The sequence below is a fragment of the Rhinichthys klamathensis genome, unplaced genomic scaffold (genome assembly GCF_029890125.1).
Source record: "Rhinichthys klamathensis goyatoka isolate OS25496 unplaced genomic scaffold, OSU_Roscu_1.1 h1tg000245l_1, whole genome shotgun sequence".
Lineage (NCBI taxonomy): Eukaryota > Metazoa > Chordata > Actinopteri > Cypriniformes > Leuciscidae > Rhinichthys > Rhinichthys klamathensis.
Window position 1 is genome coordinate 315,247 of NW_026606767.1, and position 12,354 is coordinate 327,600.

A 12,354-nucleotide genomic window follows, 5' to 3' on the forward strand; every position below is an offset into this window, starting at 1 on the left:
TAAAAGACATCCGGCAGATTAAGCATGATTTACAGAGATTGTTACTCATACAACAGAAAGATTGGATCATACAAGAGTCGATTAATGAAATGGAATATTCCAAAAACAAGTATAAAGAGATTGGGGAGTAAAAACACTCCTTAGATGCTGCCTGCATTAAGCGTAATTGACACCCATTTGACACCCTCTCAAGGGACGCTTCACAGCATCTCCAATATTGCACTTTAGACTTTACTAATATAGCTTTTAGCTTAGGGAGAGAAGGATTCATTAATGATATTTCTCTAATGAAAATGTACTATAGCATCTGTGAAACTATGTTTGTAGTATATGTATATCAGTGCATTGAAACACTACGGACAAAACCAGGGAATTTCAGGCCCAAATTAGGCCTTGTCTACACTAATATATTTTTGTTTGAAAACATCTTTTTCTCTCCGTTTTGGCCTTCAGTTTCCCCAAGTGGATACATTTGAAAAATGTTCACGTTGTAGTGTGGACTGAAAATTGAGGCTCATGAAAACAATGACGCACACTTATTCATGAGACGCATATTGTACCAATAGATGTTTATACCCAGTATTGTGACTTATGTGCCATTCACTTTCACACGGTTGCTAAAGATGTTACTTTGCAGGACTGTGACCGTGACGTCACATGACTTTTTTTGATGCGCGTCAAGGATTTATTCGGTAAATGTGTTTCCATTGTAGTTCATGCGTCTCAGATTAAATTTATTTTCATTAAATTCCTACTTTTTTTTTTTTAATCCACATTGTGATTTCAAGTTTATTGTCAATTCTACTATATATACAGGACATACAGAGGATTGAAGTTCCGTTTCCCTCAGACCCATGGTGTAAAAACCCCAATGTAACAGACAAGTATTAAAAATATATATATAAAATCACAATACAAACATTAGGCACATGATAATTTAAATAGATTTACATTAAAAAGTGCAAACAGTAAATAGTTAGATTGATGGACTTATTTGAAGACAATATTTTAATGTCATTTGACAATCTGGTATCAAAGTTTCATATACCCCGTAAACATTTTTTTTTAAATACCTGCAGCTCAGAAGTTTTCTTTTTTCAAAACTAAAGAACTCCCTAAAGAACTTCTGTGCAACTCCCTTCATTATCCACACTAGAAACCTTTTCCACGCAAGACTGTTTCAGTAAAGGGCGAATTACCCAATTATATAATATACTTGTACAGAATCATAAAGAAAATTCGGAAAATATAAGACGAGCATGGATGCAGGATTTAAATAAAGACATTTTATAAGATGAGTGGGGTGCAATATGTTTAAAAGCACAAACTCAAACTATAAATACTCGTTTAAGACTGTTGCAATATAATTGGATAATGAGAACTTATATCACACCTGTGAGATTAAACAAATTTAACCCTAGTATTCCTGATTTATGTTTTAAATGCAATAATTTCCAAGGCACATTTTTTCATTGTGTTTGGGAATGTGGTGAGGTACAAAAGTTGAGGAAAGTGACTCAGTATGTATCTCAATTTACTACTACTCCTATCTCTTTAAGTCCGGTAATATGTGTATTGGGTGTAGGCTTGGGCGGTAATACGGTAATATCGTATACCGCGGGATCTAAAAATAGCAACGGTATGAGTTTCAATATCGTCATACCGTCATAAAAAAATCCAATGCACTTATATAGGAGACAAGGATTAAATATAATTTATTTAATGGCTAAAAAGATTGGGGGAGAGAGGGGGAAAGATGGCAAGTTGCGCATGTGACCTGGTCTCGAAGAAGAACACGACTTCTGCAGTTTGGCAGGGATGGGCATTTCAAGCAAAAATAATATTTGAAGATCGCCTGGTATTTGATTATTATTCGAAAATCGCACCCCTCCACCATATGCACGCACACATGCATGTAGGCTACACAGCTACAGCGGAGCGGTGTGACACTTAAATAGGCTATAAGTAAAAAAAAAAAACTTATTTCTTTTCATATTTATGTTTAATAATATAATGTTGTTATTTTTTTATTTCATCTATATTGATTATATGAAAAGGAAACTGCATGAGATGAATAAGATAGGATCATAAGATGCCCAATATCTGAAAACATTTGGAATGGGTCAGACATGATTTTTGACCACTTATTACGTTTTGTTTTGTAGAAAGCCTTTCTTTAAAGTGAATTTCGTTTTGTATAAATTGTATCTTCATTTTAATCAATGTTTCATCAACGAATTGCCTGGATTAATAAATAAGAAGCATATATATTAGACAATATAAGCCGGACACGGAGGCACCAGCGCGTGAACTGGAGCGCGTACCCGTCTCTCTGTAGGGTAATTCATATGAAGTGTGCATTTCTCTCTATGCGCGTTCACTACTGCGAAGATGCGAGTCTGCATCGTAAACTTTATCTGTGCAGCCACTGACATAGGAAGTTTTTCATTAATAAACAATTCAAATGTTTCATGCATAATAATTACTTTTGCCGGTTCTTTGTGGCAAGCTTTATGCGTGCTTTGAGATGCAGAATAGGCAATATATTCGAAAACGCTCATTATGGTTTAGCATTCTCTCCTATATATATTTAAGTAATTTAATCAATATAAATATGTGATTAGACTAATGGCTTAAATCAACTACTACTAGTCAACTAGAAAAAAAAAAAACTTTAGCACGGGCACTACGTCGTGCACGGGCAGCCCTACTTCCCATGTTTTCTAACCAGCATGTCACTGCGGGCATTCTGAGCGAGCGGCGCTGAGTGGACTGAGCACGCGGCGCGTGATCTTCAGAAATGCGCTCTCTGCTCTGGAGGAAATATTACCACTCCGCTCACATGCTCCGCTCACAATGTGCATCTTCTCCTGTTGTCTGATTGACAGCTTTTAGATGCATTATTGGCATCGCCACCCTCTGGTTGAACGCATCAGAACGGAAAACATGGGGATTTTTTTTTAGACAATAATCCCACAACCTATTCCATATTCTATAATAAAATCAAATTATTGAATATTCGAAAATTGTGACTCATCCCTGCACAAACCAACAGTTTGGTGATGCCGTCTGAGCCTTATGTCATAATTTTTAATTAGTCACGCGGTAATACCGTATACCGCGGTAAAATAGGGAGGAGGTTTGACGGTATCAAAATTTGGATACCGCCCAAGCCTAATTGGGTGTCTATGTGGACAATTGCTCGCTGCCCGTCAAAGAGAAAAAAACTGGTGGATTTGTGCCTACTACAAGCCAGGCGTTCAATTGCCCTTTGCTGGAAGAATACAAGTTGTCCTTCCCTTGGACTTTGGCTGAAAAACTTGATATCCAGTTTGGCCCTTGAGAAGCTTAAGTATCTGATCAAGGGGAAGTCTTCTGAATTTTACGAAATTTGGGAGATGTTCTTGAGATTTGTTAAAGGAGATATTGAAGAGGCTATAGATGTGTGAAGTTGCAGTACATGCTTAATGCTGAACAGGAGTGTATGATATAAAGCACTGTATGTTTACGGATTTTTATTTTTATTTTTTTAATTAATTAAATGAATGAATGAATTAATTAATTATTCTTCGACTGCCAGGGTTAATGTGGAGGGGGGGGGGATTTGAGTAAGTTATGTTTGTATTAAGTGTACTGCAAACAGTATGCAAAAAGAAAGAGAAGCAATTGTAAAAGTGTCTGGTGCATTTTGTGTGTGTGTGTGTGTGTGTGTGTGTGTGTGTGTGTGTGTGTGTGTGTGTGTGTGTGTGTGTGTGTGTGTGTGTGTGTGTGTGTGTGTGTGTGTCCATTGGGGCAAAGAGTCACAGTTCTGGGGCCTCATTTATAACCGCTGCGTATGCACAAAACAGGCCCTGAAAGAGGCGTACGCCACTTCCGACGCATAAATTGTAATAAAACATGCGTACGAACATTTTGGAGATGGAGCAGTTTGGCGACACCAATGGTGAGCTGGAGTTAAATGCCTTTTGGTCACTTTTAGACCGAAAATTTAAAGAAAATTATTTATACATAGATATCAGAAAGATCATCACTTGAAGCAAATATCCATCCCTTCTTAAATCGAGCGCGATGGGCCGTTTAGTGAAACTGACGCATAGCCTATCTAACGGCAGATGACGTAAAACCGTAAATCTTCATTATGAGTCCTAATCATAAATACAGTGCATGTTCACAATAGCAGTTTAAATAAATAAAAGAATGGTTTTACTTCTGATATAAACATTTAGATTAAATATGCCACTCTCATTAATGGAGTTAAACACTTAAAACTACATGAAATCATTACTGAGAAGTTACAACATTCTTTATATTCAATAAATATAAATATTTGTTGTGGATGCAATGCTTTTGAACACTTTTCGTCTGGCATGCTGTGTTTCAATGTTTTAACTGATAGCTATAATGATAATAGCAGATTGTCTGGGAAAATTGTTTCGTGCAAATAATGCACAACGTCTGTTTCCATTAAAATACTATTTGGCCAGTGGAAAAGATTGAGAAAAACTTTCTCTGAAATGTATTTTACATTATTTGATTTATTTATTGAAAAACAAGGCAAGGATATAGGCTACTAAAAAAAAAAATATGAATGTAATGTGACGGCACATCCACATTTCATATTTTCCTAACGTCTTGTACCGTTAAACATGGTATCACGTGGATGAATAATCATAGGCAAATGACATGAGGATATGCATAGTAAAACTAGGCGTTGTAAGCTCCATATATGGTTATTTCGGGGAGAAGACGCATGTGCGCACAATCTTCCGCTGACTGGGATTTATAAAGTGAATTCTGCGCAGGTTCTGGCGTACGAACGGTTTTAGATTTTTTTTTGCATGCACCATTTTTGGCTTTCGGGCGCACGTACACTTTTAGTAAGGATCCTACGCACAGTTTTATAAATGAGGCCCCAGTTCAGTGCATCTGAGGGAAGGGCTAAGAGCTAAGAGAGTTCAACTTCCTGACAGCCTGGTGGATGAAGCTGTTTTTCAGTTTAGTGGTCCGGGGCCACAGGCTCCAATACCTCCTCCCAGACGGCAGAAGACTAAAGCCGTGTGAGGGGTGGGTGGGATCACCCACTATGCTGAGTGCTTTTTTGGTAAATCGGGCATTGTAAATGTCGTTGAGGGAAAACAGTGTGGCACCTACGATCTTTCCTGCTAAATTCACTATGCGCTGCAGCACTTTCTAGTTGTGAGTGGTGGAGTTACCAAACCACACAGTGATGGAAGCTGGTCAGGATGCTTTCAATGGTGCCATGATAAAATGAACACATAATGAACACATAATGGGTGCCGGGGCTCTAACTCTCCTCAGTTTGGGGAGGAAATAAAGGCGCTGTTGGGCTTTCTTAGCCGGTGATGCAGTGTTGGTAGACCAGGAGAGGTCCTGTTATATGCACACCCAGCACCGTTGATGGTCAGAGAAGGATGCTGGGTGTGAGCTCTCCGAAAGTCCACAACAATCTCCTTTGTTTTCTCTACATTTAGAGAGATGGTTTTTGCTGCACCACCTGGCCAGTTGGCACACTTCATTTCTGTAGTTTGTCTCATCATTGTTGTTGATGAGACCCACCAGAGTTGTATCGTCCGCAAACTTTATGAAGTGATTTGTGCTGTACATTGGTGAACAGTCATGGGTTACATGGGCTGAGAACACATCCTTGGGGCGCCCCTGTGTTCAATGTGATGGTGCTGGATGTGTTGTTACTAACTCGAACTGCCTGTGGTCCTCCGGTAAGAAAGTCCAACAACCAGTTGCACAAAGAGTTGTTTAGGCCAAGCCGGTCCAGTTTCTGTATTAACTTCAGTGGAATGATGGTATTAAATGTCGAATTAAAATCTATAAAAAGCATTCTCACATAAAAAAATGTTTTTTTTTTTTCTGAATGAAGAGCAGTAGAAACTGCATCAATGGATCGGTTGGCCCGATATGCGAACTGGAAGGAGTCCAAGGAGGGGGAGGGGGGAATTATGGTTTTGATGTGTTGCATGACTATCCGTTCAAAGCACTTAATGACAATAGGAGTCAGTGCAACAGGACGATGGTCATTAAAAACGGATGGGGTTGGTTTCTTCGGAACTGGTATAATTGTGGTAGCTTTAAAGCATGTGGGGACAACAGCCTGGCTCAGAGAAATGTTAAAGATGTCTGTGAAGACATCTTTGAGCTCTCCTGCACAATCCTTTAGCACCCGACCAGGTAATCCAGAATTTTATGTTTCCATTAAGCGATATCCCAAAATTTGTGGAAGGAAACATGGCTTATGACACACACTGAATGGAATGTACCAGTCAAAGAAAACAGTAAGATAGTGAAATAATTGTAGCAAGAGATTGAAGATAAGCCAAAAAAAAAAAAAAAAAAAAAAAAGGGAGGACACTACCTGTGAATGGGATCACTGCTCATGAACTGTATACAAGTGGAAGCTGCATTATTTTAGTCTTCAATCTTTTTGGTCCCCATTTTATGTTACTCACCTCAATACAACAACATTCTTGGATCAACAAATTATGTCTTTACACAGTTAGTTAAGTGAGGAGTTGAGACTGCTGTGTGCCAGCTGAAAGTTGTGTGTAAAGACGATCTACGGGTGTTTGTAGTTTGGTTTTCTTGGTCCGGACAACAAAAAGAAATGGATACATTTTGTCTTGGTTCGCCTAGCTTTCATGCTGTCATTTTTAACACCAAAACTAAAGATACAAAACAAATCTTTTATGGCTTAATTATATTTTGCTAAATAACTTACTGAAGGGGAGGATACTGGAATCCACTGTCGCAGCAATAAATATCCTTTGATTTAGCCCAAGTCATGTAGGAGACAGGCCTGAGTGACCCCAGTGACCTAGGCTGCCACGGTCAGTTAGAAGAGTAAATATAAGTTAACACCTTAACACGAGTTTGATGCTTCTCTCAAAAACAAATCACTCAAAGAATATTTATTGAAGCACCAGTTGATTCAGGTATGTGGATTCCCTTCAGTACCCGAAAACACAAAACAAAGCTGTGTGCTGGGCTAAATGCACTGACTGTAAATGTGTACATGATATTTTTAACACCTAATTTACTAAACTGTAATGGCAAAGTAGCCCTTATGGCGAGAAGACCCAGTGGCCTGTTGTATAAACTGCTTAGACTAGTCTTACAAAGTTAGGCCATGTGTCCACCAAAGCGTTTTTCCATGAGCCTGGCGTATGTTTTCAATTGTTTTCAATGGGAGCGCCGCGTTTTTAGAACGCCATGAGCGTAACGAGGCGCTGAACGTTTTTTTTCACGCTGAAGTGCTGAGAGCTCAGCGTTTTTACTGGTCGCCGAGAGTTGAAAAATGTTTAACTTTAGGTAAAACGCAGCGCTCATCACTGCCACTTTTTACCCAGCCATCCAATCACAGTGGAGGAGGGGCGGGACTTATACCACACCGATCAACTGTCACAACATTCTTTGGAGGTTATGGCCAGTGTTGGGAAAGTTCATTTTCTACATGAACTAGTTCAAAGTTCAGTTCACAAATTTTAAAATGAACTAGTTCAGTTCATAGTTCATACTTCCAAAGATGAACTAGTTCATAGTTATTTTTTTCCATATGTTGCTGCGAGCTTTTTTTAATTTATTATTATTGCCACAGCCCATATACAACCACAGACAGCAATTATTTTATCGACGGGCAAAGTTTGCACAGAAATGTAAGATTTTTCCCATCCTCACGACCTTGTCATAAAACTCGTTTAAATGATCATACGACGCCTCCTCGCTCGCTGCTTTGTCGACTACATGCCGCTTTTTGTTTTGATGACGCACGCGGCGGTGCGATGCTGGTGGCTGGTGTTGACAGATTGGGTGTTTTTTCCGCTACATATTAAGGCCTGTTACGTGTGTTTTAGCCGGGTTTTCACCTGGAAGGCTCTATAGAAATCTGGCACCCTATTGAACACAGTTAAACTGAGAGCGTGCGTTCACAGACACCAGAATGAACCCGTTCGCAGTAACGTTCATCAGGCAGTAATTCCAAGGGGGTAATCCATCGACCGGAAGTTAAAGCCGGCCGGGTGCCGCCATCTTGTAGCAGAACTTCACTTGCGTTAGCATTTCCATTGACTCCCATTCATTTTGGCGTCACTTTGACAGCGAATAACTTTACATCTGAGGAGTTTAAAGACTCCATTTGTCCATTATTTATTTCTAAAGAAACACGACAATGTATAAAGGGCTCCATTACCTTCTATGTTACATTATGGCCCCGTAGAAACAGATTTAGTAAAAATAGGCTAACGATTGCGTCATAACCACTCGACTCTGTCGCGCTGTACAGAAATTACCGTACAGACAGGAGGAGAAGCTCGCAGGCAATCGGGGGGACGTCCCGTCAAGGGAGAAGCCCATAGATAATGAGTCCATAAAAGCAACGGAATACTTACTCCTGCTCACTCACGCCAAAGAACTCTTTGCTCAAGTTCCCCGTCTCTGCAAGATTAACGTTGCTCGATTAACGTTAACAGGTTGCTCACGTCATCAAGCTTAGTTTGAGTCGGTTTGAGTCGGTGCGTCAGGAACGGAAGTGCTCAAAAATCACTAAAAATGGGCTTCAACTGTCTCAACTGAGTTCCAATGAGATGGCTCTGTCCACTTCTTATACTGTCTATGAGTAATTCAGTATGTTCAGTTCACGTTCGCCCAAAATATGAACGAGTTCATGAACTATCGTTCATTGAACGCGTTCAGGCACAACACTGTTTATGGCATATGATATATGTAAGGATTAGATTTTGACTAAAGTATGGAGATGTTGTAAATTCTCTTGACCTGTAATGTTGCCTGAATCATAAATCACACACGGTTCGCTCGTTGGCCAGAGGAGAACTGGCCCCCGACTGAGCCTGGTTTCTCCCAATGCGTTTTTCTCCATCCTGTCACTGCTGGAGTTTTGGTTCCTTGCCACTGTTGCCTTGGCTTTTGGCTTGCTTAATTGGGGACATTTAATTATTCAACAATATTTTTGATCTGCCTTACTTCAGGTGGACGATGACGCAATTTTCTTCTAGAAACAAACTGTATTATTTTCATGTTTTCACTGTGAAGCTGTTTTGATAGAATCTGTATTGTAAAAAGCGCTATATAAATAAAGGTGACTTGAGGCACTCAAAGGCAAGGCCTCAGGTAACTACCGATCACAGGCCCCTCTTGCCATCACGGTAGAAGACTGAGATATATTGCCCCCTTTAAACTCTTTTTTTGTCTCTCTCTTATGTTTAAAGTTTTAATCTGCAAATCCTGCAAGAAACAGCTGGTATGCTTCTTTCAGCAGTCAAGCTCAGTAGGCATGGGAAGAGTCTAGGGAGTCAGATAAAATGTTACCAATTAAAATAATATTTTTGTTGGTCAGTACTGTTTTGCTTAGGTTAATTTGCAGCTCTCTGAGAGATGTTTCGGTTAAGAGAAACTACCCTGATCATGATTTCAAAAAAAAAAAAAAAAAAAGAGTAGACTTTAATTTTATTGGTGAATTTCCACTACAACATATAGAATAGACCATACTTTTTAACGGTCACAAGGCAAGGCATGGATCTTGGTCTGCTTATTTGGGTTTGGATGGCCAAACCAAACCAAACCTGCCAAGTGTGAACACATCTTAAACACACCTCTGACCCACCTCACCCCCTAATATGAAAGCATGGAGTTAGAATTGCTGTGCAATTGCATTCATGCCACCAAACAGTGTATTAAGACAAATAAATGTCTTTGCATTGTAAATATGCTATTATTTGCGTACCTTGCGCAGATCGGGGACCTTGTCTCTGGCTCGATGATACTCCACCACACACTCCATGCAGTAGCTGAGGTCTTCATTCAGAGACTTCATCACCCTCTCAGACAGCTTCCCTAAACTGTAGCGTCGCAACATGTCGACGATCGCCACATCTCCCTCCGCCTCCAGGGCCGTGGTGCACCACAGACACTTTTCCATCATGATCACCTGTGCACACAGATGCAGAAAGCTTAGTACGGTCTGGAAGAGTCTGGGAATCTTCTCTGTATGTCAAAATCTTCTCTGTATTTATCAAAGTAACAAAGTCGACTCGGTTCACGGAGCAACTCCAGGTCAGCCACTGCACACTTTTAAACGGTTTCATATATTATTTATTTATTTATAGTAATTCTGCCTGAAATCAGAAACGCTACTAACTGCAAAAAAGGCCATGCAACCAACCCAATGTTGTCTCTTTAAATGCATGCCAATTACTTTTGGAAAATGTAAAAATTAAAAAACACAAGACTCTGACTGAACTCAAGTGTTCATTGATGCTTTCTGAGAAATGTTTACTCTTGCATAAATAAACTTTCTCCTGGCATGTGCTCAATCATCAGACTTTTCACCTATGATTATTGACTCCCTATTCAATAATTTGAGAATTGTATAACAAAAGAGACTAATTTTCCATCTTTTACTTGAGGGCTCAGACATGTGCTCAAACTTTTTAAAGCAATAGTATGATCATTAGGCTATACAAGTTGATTATAATGATCAAACACATTCATATCAGTCAAATACATTGACCATGGATAACAGTGGACAACCATTTATTAGTGGTTCTCAACGGGGGCGTTGGAAGCAAGATTTTTGAAGGGGGGGGGGGCGTTCAGGAGTTTAAATATGATATATATACATATGCACTAGGCAGGTTTGTGTTCATTTCTATTGCTTACTATTGAAAGCAGTATCAATAATGTCAAAAATATGATGTGCAGTCAAGTTCGGGTGTTTGTATGCCGTTTAAATGGGTGTTCTCACCGATACACTTGTTGTGATTCGCGGAGTTGACAAGTTGTATAGACTTGATATTATTTCTTATTCTTATTGTTTCTACAATAACTAAAATATATATATATATATTTTTTTTTGTAATAGGACATCTGAACCAGTTTATATCTTGAGAACCTTTCTGTAACTATTTCTGCAACATGGTTTCATTTGTATTAATCCAATAAACACCCTTCATAATCATGAGCAGATCTAAGAAAAAAACAGTACACAAAGAAATCAGATTGTAATAATAGTTAATAATAATAGAAAGATCAAATCAAAGTTAATACAAATTACAAACAATGATAGCATGGTGTGTCCGATAAAGTGTGAACAGACATAACAACAGATCAGAAGACAGACAGATTTTCACTGTGTGGGAAGGGAACACGTTTATCAAATACACAAATCAAGGTTAATACAGCCTGTTCTGTAGCATCCATTTTACGTTGTACAATGATTATAAGCATACAATAAAACAAGGGTGTGTCAAACTAGTAGCTGTATATTCTGCAAACATGTGAATATTATGAAATAAGAATATAGTATTATGAAATAAGAAACTAACGTTATATTTCTGACGGTCAAATCATTGGATATAAAACGTCAATTAGTTGCCTTATTTGAATTAGCTGCTACCCTAAAATGAAGCAAGCAACTGAACGAAATATAAAAAAACGAAACTTAGATGATTCCACTGTGGGTGTTTTTGTTTTCTGCTCTGGCTTAGCTTTCACAAAGCAAAACCATCAGAGTCAAGAGCTGAGAGCCAGCAAACACTCGAAGACAAACATATGGCAAAAAGGAAGATGTATTTTGATTGGCACAAATGGTTATAGTATCCACAAAGAGTATGAGAAAGTAACGTTATATGCTGAAGTTGTTCTGCAACTGTGGCATGTCTTAAGTTAAAAAGTAAATGCTAACATAAGGCATGTCAGAGCCATAAACCAACCATGAGGTCTCTGCAGGAGGAAGAGTCAACTAATAAATAACGTTACACACTATAAAAAAAAAAAAAAAAAATCAAATGTAAACATTAGAAAAGCATTGAAAATCAGCTTACCCGCAAAGCTCCAAAAGAGGACACTTTGAGTCTTTCAGGGTTGTTTCATCTCTTCCACAGACTGACACGGTTGTAAATACCTCATGTCCACTCAACAGTGTGTTTTACATGGTCTCTCTCTCTCTCTATTTTCCGCTCGATTTCGCTCTCTTCCACCGAAAACACGAGTCGCGCTGCGGTGACGTAGTGACTCGGACAGGGAGGCCCATTGCGCCTGCGCAGCTCCACAACGCGGGATTCTCGAATATAAGGGGCTTGTGTTATTGAAATGGCCTTCCGGACAATTAGTAAAACGCGAGATTAAAGTTGTAAAATAACGTGCACAAGGAAGATAATTATGCATTGATTGTTCAAGAAGTATTATGAAATATGTTTTTCTCAAAAATATTAAAAAATAATAATCAAATATTAATGAAAATAGTTTTGTAGTTAATAAAATACATTATTAGCGATACATTACAGCAGGTGAAATTAAAAAAAAAACGAT

General features: G+C 38.8%; 1 protein-coding gene across 1 annotated transcript in view; it reads right to left on the reverse strand.

Annotated features, from left to right (window-relative positions):
- setx (senataxin) overlaps positions 1 to 11,942 on the reverse strand; it is a 34,442-nt gene extending 22,500 nt beyond the window's left edge. The window contains exons 1-2 of the mRNA XM_056266133.1: positions 11,868 to 11,942; positions 9,770 to 9,973 (exon numbers count right to left, since the gene is read on the reverse strand). Of these exons, the coding sequence (XP_056122108.1) occupies positions 9,770 to 9,967 (198 nt within the window). The 5' untranslated portion in view covers positions 9,968 to 9,973; positions 11,868 to 11,942. The remainder of the gene's footprint in view (positions 1 to 9,769; positions 9,974 to 11,867) is intronic.
- Between the last annotated feature and the right edge of the window lie 412 nt (positions 11,943 to 12,354).